The following is a 13436-nucleotide window of genomic DNA, read 5'->3' as shown; positions in this document are numbered from 1 at the left end:
CCCATTGTGTACCCAAATATTGCTGTGCTTGGGAGGGAAAACCCCATTGTGTACCCAACACTCCTCTCCATGGGTGCAGCCAAGAGGCTTTAGGAGCTGCAGATAGAGAAAATGCAGCTCTTCCCTCCATCCCAGAAATTCCTGCTTCATGAGAACCCCTCCTTTCTCCCAGCTCACGTTCTCTGCTTCTAAAATTAAAGATAAATAACACCAGCCCAGTTTTCTTTTTTAGTTTTTTTTTAAGGGAAATTTGCTTCTGTTATCAGAATTGCTGCACATGGGATATTAATTGGAATCTTGTTGCTGGGTCATTTTCATTGTTTTTCAAGTACTGTCCAAGAAAATGTATGAAAACTAAATTACAGCCCCACGTTGGCCGTGTGATTGAATCCTCCTCACGGCCTGAACATCCTATTAAAATATTCAATCTTGTTTTCTTACTTGAAGAGCCTGTCTGTAGAGGGCAAACTTATAGAAACCCTCATTCTCTGGAGATCCAATATCCAGGCACACTGGAATATTTCCATATTTCTGCCCTGCCTGGGATTGGGCTCACACCACTCCCCCTCTCTGCCTGTATTTATTAATATAATAAATAACAATATAATAATAATAATAATAATAATAATAATAATAATAATAATAATAATAATAATAATAATAATAAATATAATAAAAATAATAAAATATTCTCAAATGCATTTTTAATTACACCAGGCCTTTGCTACTGAAGGAGTGGAGGGTTTGTGGCACTTTTTTGGTTCCATTTTCACCTTGGAAAGTGACTTTTCCCTCTCCCCTTTTTTCCCCAGGACGGAGCTGTTCCGGTCGCTGTTTGGAAAGGTCACAAAGGGAGAAGAAGCAGAGCAGAATTAGGGGCTGGATTGAGGTCCTGGTACCACAAAGGGGGAAGAAGCAGAGCAGAATTAGGAGCTGGGACTGAGCTCCTGTGTTCTCCTGCTGCTGCTGCCCTCAGCTGCTCCCTCTGGCTGCCCAGGAGCAGAATCTGTGCTCAGAATGACCCCAAGATGCCTTAGAAAGTCTCTTTTTCCCAGCCTGGCAGTGGAAGAAGGAGTCAGAATTCTTCTGTTCTGGTTTTCAAGGTTGTTTATTTTTCTGTTTTCTATAAAATTCTTTCCCTGGCCTGCTGAGGTCTGTCCAGCAGGTCAGACAGAGGCACACTGACTGCCCTGAGGGTGGTGTTGTCTTTTATACTAAGAACTATGTGTATTTTATTTACAATAATTTTCCAATAACATTATTTACAGTAATTTTCCAATACCTATCACCTGTGTTAGGCAGTGTGTTCCTACCTTAAACCAATCCAAAAGTGCCACCATCACCCAGAAGATGGAGGCCAGGAAAAAGCAGCAAGAAGGACAAAACACGCCCAAATTGCTCCATCTTGGGACCCAGAGCCCCCATTTAAAAAAAACCCCAAAATTCTACTTTTTCACCCTGTGACAAACTAACTATTATTCTGCTTAAACTCTCCTGACTTGTAATTCTTCATCTAAAGGTGGTGATTTGCTCCATGGGTCAGAATCCAAGGCACAGGGGTCCTGGGCTGTGTGCCCAGGGCTCTGAGCCCCCTGGCAGGGCTGCAGCCATGCAGGGCAGCCCAGGAGCAGAGCCAGCTCTCTGCAGCCTCTCTTTGTCCCTGAAACCCTTTGGAAGGAGGTTTTTCCCTTCCCTTTCTGGCTGTGATGTTAAAGGGTAACACGAAGCACTTTCCATGTGATAACTTCTCGGTATTGTTGGAGGAGATAAGAGCCCGAGCCGCGCTTTGGAATTCACTTATCAGCGTTCCAGCAGCCTCTGCCATCCCATCCCTGCCTCCACCTGGGCTGGGGCCACCACGGGGACAGAGGGACAGGCAGGGACAGAGGGACAGAGCGGGACAGAGAGGGACAGAGAGGGACAGAGAGGGACGGGCGGCCCCGCTGCAGCGCTGACCTTGCTGCAGGGGCAGCACTGGCTCGGCAGGAAAAGGGATTCACACAGGGCCTGGTGTGCAGTGCTGCAGGAAAAGGGCAGGAAAAGGGATTCACAGAGTGCCTGGTTTGGAGATGCTGCAGGAAAAGGGATTCACACAGGGCCTGGTGTGGGGATGCTGCAGGAAAAGGGATTCACACAGGGCCTGGTGTGCAGTGCTGAAGGAAAAGGGCAGGAAAAGCCCGAGGGGCTCTGGCATGGTGGGACAGCAGGAGCAGGGGGACAGCGCCTCCCCAAAAAATCCAACAGGTTTGTTGGGAGCTGCTTTACCCCCAGTGCTGCCAGGTGATGGTGCCCAGCACGGGCACAGCTCCCTGGGCACACAGAAAGGACCAGGGCGATTTCCACCAAGTTTCCCTCATGCTGCCAATTTAACAGCAACTGAGATCTTCCCTTTCCCGCCCCCCCCCCCCCCACAACAGAATATTAATTCTTTATTAATTCATGATCCAGCTGCTAATTAGTACCTCCACAAATGGGCATTGCACCTTAGCAGAGCACTCAGAGGTGTTTTGGGGACTGGGCTGTGCAGAGGGAGGGACAGAGGGTTGTGTTTAATCCTCTCCCCCCAACCCCGCCACAGCGAAGAATTTCAACTTTCAGACAAACAACTTCATTTACAAGTGTGTCTCTAATTAGCTGCAGAATTAGTAAAGCAGAGTTTTCCCCCCATAGATCGGCCAAAGCCCCGGGGGAGGCTCTGGAATGGAGAGAATCGCATTTCCAATTATTTTGTTGAATTGCTAATTTAGTTATTGTGCCTGGCGTAATTGTGATGGGTATTGGGTGTGCAATTCAATTTGTTTTAAATATTTGTGGGAAGGCTGATCAGTAATGGAGCTGACCTATTTCATGGCCCAAATTGAGAGAAGAGACTAAAACAAAAAACAGCTACAAAGCCCCAGTTTGTCTCAGTTTTTATTTTGATGTCTCTCATCCCTCTTAAGACTGTTGATGCAACAAAAGGTTTACATTAAAAGATGATGGCACTTTGATCTTGGGCTTTGGAGAGCTTACAGCTTTGGTATGTCTTTTCTTGGCATTTTAATATGGAGATATTTTAGGCTAAAGAGTTTTAAATGTGATGCTGGAGTTCAGTAGGGTCTGTCCCCTCACCACCCCCCAGATTTTAACTATCGTGATTCTGGTTTGAGAAATGTGAAAAATCAACTGCTGGGGTTGTGGTGGCTCATGTGAGCACATTTAAATCTCAGCTTTCATGGGGACACCTCCAAAGGGTGTTTGTGGATCAGCTCCCAGGGACATCCTTTAACCAAAGTCCTGCTGGGCCATTCCTACTGAGCAGGGCACAGAATGAGGCTGGAAAAGGTCTCCAAGATCATCCAGTCCAGCCATCCCTGCCCACAAACCAGCCCTGGAAGAGGGTCCCAGAGTTCTCCCACCTCAGCAGCAGTCACTGGGGTTTGGGGTTTTTTCCCTGTCTGTCCCATGGGCTGTGATGTTGAAGATGACAGTGGAGGATGGGAATGGGGAGTGGCCACCACCAGGCTTGGGGACACCTGGGGGGACCCGGGATGGGCTGGGACCCCACAGAACCCAACCCTCTCTGCAGTCCTGGCCTCAGGCAAAGCTCAGCTCCCCCAGGCCAGGGGTGACAGATTGCACTGGCAGCAGCAGCAGCTCTGTAATTCATTCTTTTTATTAAAAGAAATTGAGGTAAGTGAAATTCTTCAGCACCAGCGAGAACCGTTCGTACCCGGGGACTCCCCCCACCCGGTGACCCCCCCACACCCCTGGGGACACCCCAGGTGCTGCTGCCACAGGGCCCAGCAGGCCCAGAGCCCCCGGGGCACTGCCAGACCCCGGTGTCACCCAACAGATTTGTCTGGAGCTGCTTCACCCCCAGATGAAGCGAGGCCCGAGCCGGTGCTGTAACACTGAAATGGGGGGGCTGTGGCAGGGTGGGCACGGGGACCCCTCCCACTGCACCTGCAGATGCCCTGGGAAAGGGACTCTGGTGACACCACCATGGGGACAGGGAGGACCCCAGAGTCCCGGTCCTGCCTGGCTGACACATTCTCTGTCTGTGTGTCCTGCTGCAGCCCACCCTGGCGTAAGCAAAAGCATCTTTGGGGCTTGTTCAGGGGGCTCTAGTGGAAAAAAAAAATCTCTTAAATCAAATTAGGGTTCTTAACTATTAAGAAAAAGCAAATCCTGCAGGTGGCCGAGCTCTGCTGGCCACGGGCAGGGGAGCAGCGACCCCGGGCTGGCACCTCCAGTCACTGGCAGCACAGGCAGAAGGGCTGCATTGCACTTCAGGAGGAAACAGGGACAGGTGAGAGGCACTGGCAGCATCATTGATTAATTCTCTCCTCAAACAGCCCTCCTGATGTACCACAGTTCTGACCTACAGCCCTTCCTGCTGGGCTAAAGGAGGGGCTGTAAAATCTGAAATTCCTCCAGGACCATCACTGGTGAGCCCGGGAGAGCCCAGCCCCAGCCCCGTGCTGGAGCTGTGTGTGAGGGGTGGGCTCTGCTTCCCTCCAGCACTGCAGCTTCTCTGAGCTTTTGTTACATAAAAAACACGTAGAAAGAAGTTGGGGATCTGGGCTGGCCTGGGGGGACCTGAGCAGCTGCCACCCCTTCCTGCACTCAGCTGCCACCCACTTCTTCCTGACCATTGCCATAAGATACCAAACCCAACATTTTTTCACATTCCCAGGAAAGAGTGGCCCCTCCCCAGCCCAGGCAGCTCTGGGGCAGGGCAGGATGATGGAGAAAAGCTCTCCTCAGATCCTCAGACTGAGATTTCCTTCTGCAGTTCCAGCCCCACTGGGGGATTTGGCTCTGTCCTTTCTCCTGCCTCACCTCAGCTGCCTGGAGCTGCCTCCTGCTGCCCTCAGGAAGGGATGAGTGCTCCCCACCCGCTAGAAAACATCAGGGGAGGGAGGGCAGAAACGCTGAGCAGCTGCACTTTGGTCTCTTGTGCCTCCTCCCAGAAGGACCTTTCACAAAATTCGCAGCCTGCTCTAAAGGAATTGGGCACAAAGGCAAAGCCACAGGGGTTCAGCCCCCAAATTCCTGCCCCCCAAAACCCTTCAGAGCCCTGGGGAGCCCGGGAGCCTCCTGGGGGCACGGCCACAGCAGCTAAAGGCTGGTTTTCCTTTATCTAGGAGACAAGACAGACGTGGGACACACAAATCAAATCACCACTGACAGAGGGTGACACACAAATCACCGGTGACAGAGCCGGGGGCTGCGGGGAGGGGACAGGGGGACATTGGCACTTGTCAGCACGGAGCTGCTGCTGCCGGGCACGGGGAGCAGGGGAGGGAGGGCAGGGGGTCCCTGCAGGGGCAGGGTGTCCCTGGAAGGACAGGGGCGTCCCTGGAGGGACAGGGGTGTCCCTGCAGGCCCTGCCACGCCAAGGCCTCGCGGTTCCGGAGCGCCCAGCCCCGCTCTGATCAATAAATAAGGTACAGGAGGACGGCTCCGTTCCGCTCGTGTTTGTACGTTTGCCTCGTGTCCCTGGCCAAAGGACACGCTCCCTCTGGCCAGCCTGGCCTGGAACAATCCAACTGTCCCTGCAGCAGCGCTCCCGGAGCCTCCCCGAGCAGACAAAGGGCAGATCCCGCCCCGGGCAGGGCCAGGAGCAGCCCGGGCTCTTACGTGGAGGAGGGAGAGTCCATTGTGGAGAGGATCCGCACGACCTCAGCCCGCTGTGTGGGGGAGATGTGCTGGGTCATGTGCACGATGGAATCCATGGCAACCTCGGGATTGGCCTGGACCAGGCTGTGAAGAGCAGAGAGGGCAGAGAGTGAGGCAGCTCCGGAGCTCCCAGCAGGGATCCAGGGGGCTGTGAGTGGGCCGGGAGCAGCCGGGAGCTTCCTCAGGACACTCGTGCCCCATGGGCAGGGCAGGAGCTCTGGAGCCAGCCCCGAGCCCAGCCAGGTGCCCTCCCTGCTCACCTCCTGATCTGCTTGAGCACATAATCCCTGGAGATGTATTTGATGTTCTCCTCCACCACCGAGCGCACGCCCTCCTCCTCCGTCAGCTGCTTCTCCAGCCACTCCACCAGGTCCTTGTTGCTGTCCCACAGGTAGGCCTGCCAAAATGCCACAGCTCAGCCTGCAGCCAGCCCTGCCCACTGCCCAGATTCACCCCACACATCTGGCTGGGCACCCCCACAGACACACCTGACAATCAGCACAAGGTCAAACATTATCCATTTCTTTTGCATCCTGCCATGAATGTGGTGGAAGGGGACCAAGGAGGTGCTTGGTCAGTGCTGCAGGGAACAAGCTGCAGCTGTCCCAGATAAATCCCAGTTTCCCTGGTTATCAGCTCCCCAAATTCTGGGGGAACATGGCTGACCTGACATGCAGCTGCTCCAGGGATTCTCCCAGTGCTAAACCTGTGAGTCCCCATCGCCTCCAGCCTGCCCCAGCTCAGCAGAGCAGGTTGGAGCGTCTGGACCCTCAGCCACAACCCCCTTTGTGCCTTTCACAAGATCATTTCACCTGATATTTGCTAGATAGTTGGCTGTGTAATAACTCAGGAGAGTGTGAGCCCCTAACAGCCTTCTCTCCTCTCCTCTCATTTTCTTTACAAATCATTTAAGAATCGTTTTGTTAATGGTTTCCGGAAAAGCAAGTACTGCCATTAGCACTCATTCATATTTATGTCATTTTATTTGGGTAATTAAACACAAAGCTCCTCATTTAAAGGTGCACTATCCTTCTCTGTTATCACTAACCAAGTCAAAGGCAGAATGACAATGAGCTGGGGGTGCTGACACCGTGGTGGCACCTCCTGAGCCAGACCTCTGGGACACAGAGCCAGGAGTCACAGAGTCCTTGGGGCTGGACAAACCTCTGAGGTCACCAAGTCCAACCATTCCCCACACTGCCAAGGCCACCACTGACCGTGTCCCCAAGTGCCACATCCACAGGGATTTTAAATCCCTCCAGGGATGGGCACTCAGCATTGCCCTGGGCAGCTGGGCCAGGGCTGGGCAGCTCTTCCCAGGGAGGAATTTCCCTTCCCAAGGAGGAATTTCCTTTTCCATGGAGGATTTTCCTTCCCAAGGAAACTTCCTTCCCAGTTTCCAGCCCTGGATCTCCCCTGGCCCAGCCTGAGGCTGTTCCCTCTCCTCTGTCCCTGTTCCCTGGCTGTCCCCTCCTGTCAGGAGCTGTGCAGAGGGGACACCTTCCCTTATCCCAGGTGCTCCCAGCCTGGCCTTGGGCACTGCCAGGGATCCAGGGGCAGCCCCAGCTGCTCTGGGCACCTGTGCCAGGGCCTGCCCACCCTCCCAGGGAGGAATTTTGGTGTCAGAGCCCATCCCAGCCCCTGACACACTTCAGAAACCCCAGGATGATTTTATTTCCTTTGACACGATGCCTCTGATTGTCTCAGCCCGGTGATGTCACTTCAAGATTTTGCTTATTTCATTGTTTTTCTCCTTATGATGATTTGAAACTCGGAGTTTTGCTCCCTGCCTGTGCCCCTGCCAGGCAGCAAACAGCCCCTGCATACAAAGGCAGGTTCCAGGGAAGGGGGGAAAGCCCAGCCCGGGAAGCTGCAGCACAGCCCCAGACCTGTGGAAAGCTCCATTTACCCAAGAATCCCAAAGCTTTTCGTTTAGGAGAATATTTAATACTCTTATTAATCATTTTTAATCCGTTTGCTTTTAATTAAGAAACAGCATGATGCTTCCCTATCAACATATGCCAGGGAGCAGATTAATTGTGGCTTAAGATAACTCTCCTTGATTGGTGTAATGTATTAGCTAACGAGCTGCCTGCTTTTGGAGAGCTCAGGCTCTACCTTGGAAAGGCTGCTGCCCTCCAGAGAACATTCCCCCCTTCCCTGGAACCCCTGGGTGCTGGGGACTTCAAAAACAGAACGGAAAAAAAAATAGAATTAAAAAATAAAACACTGAAATAAAACAGAATTTTTAAAAAGAAAGTAAAATAAATAAAATTTAAAAAAAATAAAGTAAAATAAGTAAAGTAACAAATTAAAATAAAGTAACACAAAGTAAAAAAAATGAAACAAATAAAAAAAGAAAATAAATAAAATTAAATAATGTAATATAATAACAAAGGAAAATTAAATAAATACATGAAATTAAGCAATATAAATAAAATTAGATTAAATAAAACAGAATAAAAGAGAAAAAATAAAAAATAAAATAGAATAAAAGAGAAAAAATAGAAAAATAAAATAGAATAATATAGAAAAAATAGAAAAATAAAATAGAATAGAAAAAATAGAAAAACAAAATAGAATACAATAGAATAAAAAAGAATAGAATAGATTAAAATAGACTAAAATAGAATAGAATAAAATAAATAAAATAAAAAGAATACAATAGAATACAATAGAATAAAATAAACTGAAATAAAATAAAATAAAAAATAATAAAATAAAATAAAGTAAGAATAAAATAAAATAGAATAAAATAAAATAAAATAAAATAAAATAAAATAAAGTAAAATAAAATAAAATAAATAAAGTAAAATAAAATAAAATAAAACAAAATAAAATAATAAAATAAACTGAGATTGGAGGCTTGTGCCCAAACCAAGCCAAGAGCAGCTCCCTGCCCTTCCTTTGGAGCCTGCAGGTTGAGCAGCACCCTGGCAGGAATGGCCGTGGTCCCTGCTGTCCCTGGTGCCACCAGCCCACACTGACCTTGACCGTGCCCTCCACCTCGACGAACCAGCGGCGCAGCATGGCCTGGATCTGCCCGTCCGTCAGCTCGGGGTTGGCCTCGTGGATTTTGCTCTTCACGGCCTCCTCCAGCAGCAGCCGCCGCAGCCGCCAGTAGAAAAACGTCCGGGAGGTTTTCCAGTCCAGGACATCCTGCCCGGGGCACAGCGGTGAGGGACGGCAGGAACAGACACAGACACGGCTCATTCCCAAATTAAACCCGGGCTGGGACCCCCTCTGTCCCCTGGCACGAGAGGGAGATCCCCCAGGGATCCCACCCTGTCCCACCAGGAGCTGCACAGGGTGATGGAGGGTCTGCTCCAGCCCTGTCCCCAGGAAACTGTGGGACACCAGGAGCTACACAGGGCCATGGAAGGTCTGGCTCCAGCCCCATCCCCATCCCCAGGGAAGCTGTGGGACACCAGGAGCTCCACAGGGTAATGGAAGGGTCTGGCTCCAGCCCTGTCCCCAGGGAAGCTGTGGGACACCAGGAGCTGTCCATGGTGATGGAGGGTCTGCTCCAGCTCCATGCCCAGGGAAGCTGTGGGACACCAGGAGCTGTCCATGGTGATGGAGGGTCTGCTCCAGCCCTGTCCCCAGCAAACTGTGGGACACCAGGAGCTGTCCATGGTGATGGAGGGTCTGGCTCCAGCCCCGTCCCCAGGGAAGCTGTGGGACACCAGGAGCTGTCCATGGTGATGGAGGGTCTGGCTCCAGCCCCATGCCCAGGGAAGCTGTGGGACACTCACAGTTATGGCCCCTTTCTCCTGCATCCTGCCGGGGGTGTCGTGCAGGTCAGCGAACTGCATGGCCACCTGCTGGTAGATGGGCACCAGGAACTCCTCCCTCTCCTTCAGCTTGGCCTCCAGCTCCTTCCTGTCAGCCGGGCTCAGCTCGGGGGTGCCTGAAACCACACAGAGATCAGAACCTGGGGAAGCTTGGGGTGCTCAAACCACACACAGATCAGACCCTGGGGGTGCCTGAAACCACACACAGATCAGACCCTGGGGGTGCTCAGGGTACCCAAAACCACACACAGCTCAGACCCTGGGGGTGCCTAAAACCACACACAGCTCAGGGGTCACAGATCACACCCTGGGGAAGCTCAGGGGTGCAGTTCCAGGCAGTCCAGCACTTGGAAAAGCCAAAGGACAAGCCCCGGAGCATCAGCTCCCAGCAGTGCCCAGCAAATCTCTGCTCCAGCCCAGATTTTGTGCCACAGACACTCTGGCAAGGGCTCTGAGGGTGTTTTCACCATGGAAACTCTGTTCCATTTAAATGCCAACCATCTAAACCATCAATTAAGTGACATTTACAGGACTTACTCCTAAAAGAGAATAATGTCCCAACACTGCTGTTCATTTAGCAAGAAACACAGACCATGGCACTCCACCTTCACCACACCAAGCTCTCCTTTAGCCCACTCCAGGGGCTCTGCAATCCCAGCAGGAAGCCAGAGCACCCCAAGCCAACAAACCCAGCTTAAACCAGTGGGCAGAAGCTTTACAGAAACCCCAGGAGGGACCAGCTTCACCCAGTGCATGATCCAAGGCTCGAATTCACTGCCCAAACAGGCTCACAGAGGGGGATCAGACAAATCCATGCAGGGAGATTCCAGCAGAGGCTCCTGAGCATGAAGAGCAGATATTAACCTGTGCTCAGGAAGCCTCTAAACCACAGCTGGGAGTTGAGACAGCATCCTGGGGGCTCCATCCCAGGATGCTGCTGCTCCTTCCACGCCTCATTCCCACAGGCACAATAATCCAAGGCTGCTGGACCAAAGGGAGGAGCTCCCCAGAGGCCTGAGCACCCCAGGGCCTGCTCACACACCCCATATGTGTTATTATTCCAGTGCCTGCTCACACACCCCATACATGTTATTATTTCAGTGCCTGCTCACACACCCACCCCATAGATGTATTTTTCCAAGGCACAAGCCCTCCAGACAGAGATCCTTCCCAGGGAAGGAATGTTTTCCCTGTGCCTACCAATATAAATGTTACCTAACCCTTCAGATGCGAGTAAGAAGGTTTTAATTAAGAGAAGCTCCCCTTCTAACCTTCAGAATAAAAAATTATCTATATTTATCCAGGCTGAACTCCCAGGCTCCCTGGTTTCAATGGCAACACAAGCACTCAGGGCAGCCCTGTTGGTGAATTCCAGCTCCTGCCACCGAGTCCACCCAGGCAGGCCCAGTAATGATTTAGGTGAGATTAACAAATATGTCAATGTCTATTTTCTGCTTAATTTAAAAGCAGCGTCTATAAAGATTTTTGACTTCTGAACCCTGTTCTCCTGGAAGAAAGAAGGTAACAATGAGGAGGGGGGATAAAGAGTGATTATCCCATCATCGATCGTTTGTCAGGAGCATTTCTTATTCACTGCACCATTGTAAAAAGCTAAGCTCTCGATCAATCCCGTAAGCCCCCTGTACAATTAAATATCTTGGAATGGTTTTCTTTCTTTCCTAGTCAGATCTCGAGGCCTCAGGGTTTTTCAGAAAGCCTGGGCTTTATTTATTTATTTCTTAAGGTTAAAAAAAAAAATTAATAAATAAATAAAAGGGAAAAAAAGAAGTCTCCTTCCACAAATCTTATCCTGGCAAGGAGAGGGGAGTTAAAATATGGGATTCCTTTGCTCTGGAGGTACTTGACAGTTAATGAAACTGTTAAAGTTTAAATCATAGGAGCATTATAGACCTCCAGGTATGGATTGGCTGCTAATCAATAGGGAAACAAAAGGAGCAGCGCTCCCAGACAGCCCCATTCCATGAGGAGAGAGCTGGCACACGGGTGGGGCAGCACCAGGAACACGAGTGACCCTCCTGGCCTGGCAGGGAGCACAGGGCAGGGCCAGGAAATGTCACCTTCCTCTGCAGCCTCCGTGTCACTGTGGCTCTGCAGAGTGCTGGGATGGGAAGGGGCTGGGAAACCTCTCAGCTCTGCTCCCAACACCCCAGAGGAGCCCCCCCAGGGCAGGCAGCACCCAGCACCCCCTGGCTCTACAAGCCTTCCTCTCTTCTCTTTGAATCAGCAGCAGAGCTGCCTTAACCAGGTTGGAAAGATGCCCTGGGGAAGCAGCAGCTCTGGGTCCCACCTCACCCCACTGCAGCAACAGCCTCACACCTGAACCTCACCTCCTGTGCTCCTGCCCTGAGCACAACAGTGGCCAGACACAAATTCACTCTCTCCTGGGAGGGTGGGAGGCTCTGGCTTCCCCTGGGTCCCTGGCAGTGCCCAAGGCCAGGCTGGGCAGGGCTGGGAGCACCCTGGGACAGGGGAAGGTGTCCCTGGTGAGCTTTAGGGCTCCTTCCAATCCCAGCCATCCTGGGATTCCAGGAAATCAGCCAAGGCAGCAGAAATGCCAAAGGTGTCCAGGCTGCCCAGAAACTCCCCCAGCCCAGCTGGAGGGAACTGCTCCAGAGGGGAGAGGGAAGGTCACAGGGAGCCACTCACGTCCCTGGAGAGACAGGCATTTTTGGATTGTCTCTTGTTTCTTTAAATGAGACAGGCTGTAATTGCTTCACTAAATATTCAGCAGGATTTATGTCAGAAAGGTGCAGCATGAACAGCCAGTGAAGGTCACACCAGCTCGTGGCACAGGCTGCAAATATCCTTGCACAGAATCCCCGAGGTTCCCACCCTGCCCCTTCCCTCTCTTTGCTCCTCAGGTCTCATTTCCCAGCAGCTGAAGTGTGGCAGGGACATAATTCCAAAAAAATTCCAACCCCCAGCCCCTCTGGGAGGATACCCCAGTGCCAAGGAGGAGCTGAGAGAAAGCAGGACTTGCTCTGGGAGCCCTGTGATTGTGAATTAACACCAATTTAAATGCAGCAGCACCTGCACGGGGAAGCAGCTTCTGAAACAGCATCATCCACAAAACCAAGTTACAACCTGTGTTTATCCAGCACCCCGTGAGAGATGGAATCAGAAGAGCAGGGCTCCTCCCAGGTTTTCCTGAAAAACTGGCAGTGAGGGTCAGTTCTGGTCCTGCACCCCAAAATGTTCATTTCCAGAGAGGAACTGCTGTGCTTAAGTGGAGCTGAGTGATGAATACTTGAGTGTTCACTCATTATTTGGAAATTTAAAGGCAATTTTGGGGGCTCTTTAGCCAAGTAAGGTGTGAACCAAGCCCCAGCAGCGCAGACTGACTGCCCTAGGAAATGAAATAAATGAAATAAATAAAACCAGAGGCGCATTCAGCACACAGGAACACCTCACAGGAGCAGCAAGGAGGACATTCCCACTAGCACAACGTGCATCAGGTGATGACCGGAGGCTGCCTTTTTCCTACAAGAAACATGGAAATGCAATAGCCAGCCTTGCTGTGACTGGAGCCATTCTGCCATTCCTTTCACCCACATCCCACCCCATCTTTGCACCCATTTCCCTGCACCTCTGACAAGAGGCACAGAATCTGTACGATGAGGCTTATTTTCACCACGTGTTTTAGTCTAATTGTAATAAATCAATAAAATTTGAGTCTCTGTATTTTGAGCTGTGGCCCAAGGCTTGCAGGCTGCCCGTGCCCACATTTCTGGGTGATCCCTGCCCACCTGTGGGGATGTCCCTGCCCACGTGGGGACGTGCCCTGGGCCAGGGGCAGGGCCACCCTCTCTCCCCCTGCCCCTTGCTGGAGCAGCCCAGCTCTGAGTGACACTTTAATAAACCACGGGGGCTAATCAACATTGCAGCAATGCTGCTGCAGAATTGATAATGAACAGATTTATGTCAAATGATTCAATATCTCCCCATCCACCACGTCCG

The 13436-nt window shown here is 51.1% G+C and overlaps 2 protein-coding genes across 6 annotated transcripts in view; one reads left to right on the top strand and one right to left on the bottom strand.

Moving 5' to 3' along the window:
• Nucleotides 1-3011, top strand: part of AATF (apoptosis antagonizing transcription factor) — a 39389-nt gene extending 36378 nt beyond the window's left edge. For 2 of the 3 annotated variants that reach the window (XM_071448020.1, XM_071448019.1), the window contains one exon: nucleotides 813-3011. In XM_071448020.1, coding sequence (XP_071304121.1) covers nucleotides 813-876 — 64 coding nt within the window. In that variant the 3' untranslated portion in view covers nucleotides 877-3011. The remainder of the gene's footprint in view (nucleotides 1-812) is intronic. The other variant, XR_011682416.1, reaches the window with a different exon arrangement.
• The window catches only part of ACACA (acetyl-CoA carboxylase alpha), a 106296-nt gene continuing 95760 nt past the window's right edge, over nucleotides 2901-13436 (bottom strand). For all 3 annotated transcript variants that reach the window (XM_071448018.1, XM_071448016.1, XM_071448017.1), the window contains 4 exons: nucleotides 9420-9574; nucleotides 8653-8823; nucleotides 5925-6061; nucleotides 2901-5748 (listed from right to left, as the gene is read on the bottom strand). In XM_071448018.1, the coding sequence (XP_071304119.1) occupies nucleotides 5622-5748; nucleotides 5925-6061; nucleotides 8653-8823; nucleotides 9420-9574 (590 nt within the window). In that variant the 3' untranslated portion in view covers nucleotides 2901-5621. The remainder of the gene's footprint in view (nucleotides 5749-5924; nucleotides 6062-8652; nucleotides 8824-9419; nucleotides 9575-13436) is intronic.

Source organism: Agelaius tricolor, unplaced genomic scaffold (genome assembly GCF_023055355.1).
Source record: "Agelaius tricolor isolate 1412-34295 unplaced genomic scaffold, bAgeTri1.0.p SCAF_25, whole genome shotgun sequence".
Classification (NCBI taxonomy): domain Eukaryota; kingdom Metazoa; phylum Chordata; class Aves; order Passeriformes; family Icteridae; genus Agelaius; species Agelaius tricolor.
The sequence above is the reverse complement of the archived record's forward strand: the minus strand, read 5'-3'. Positions and strand labels throughout refer to the sequence as shown.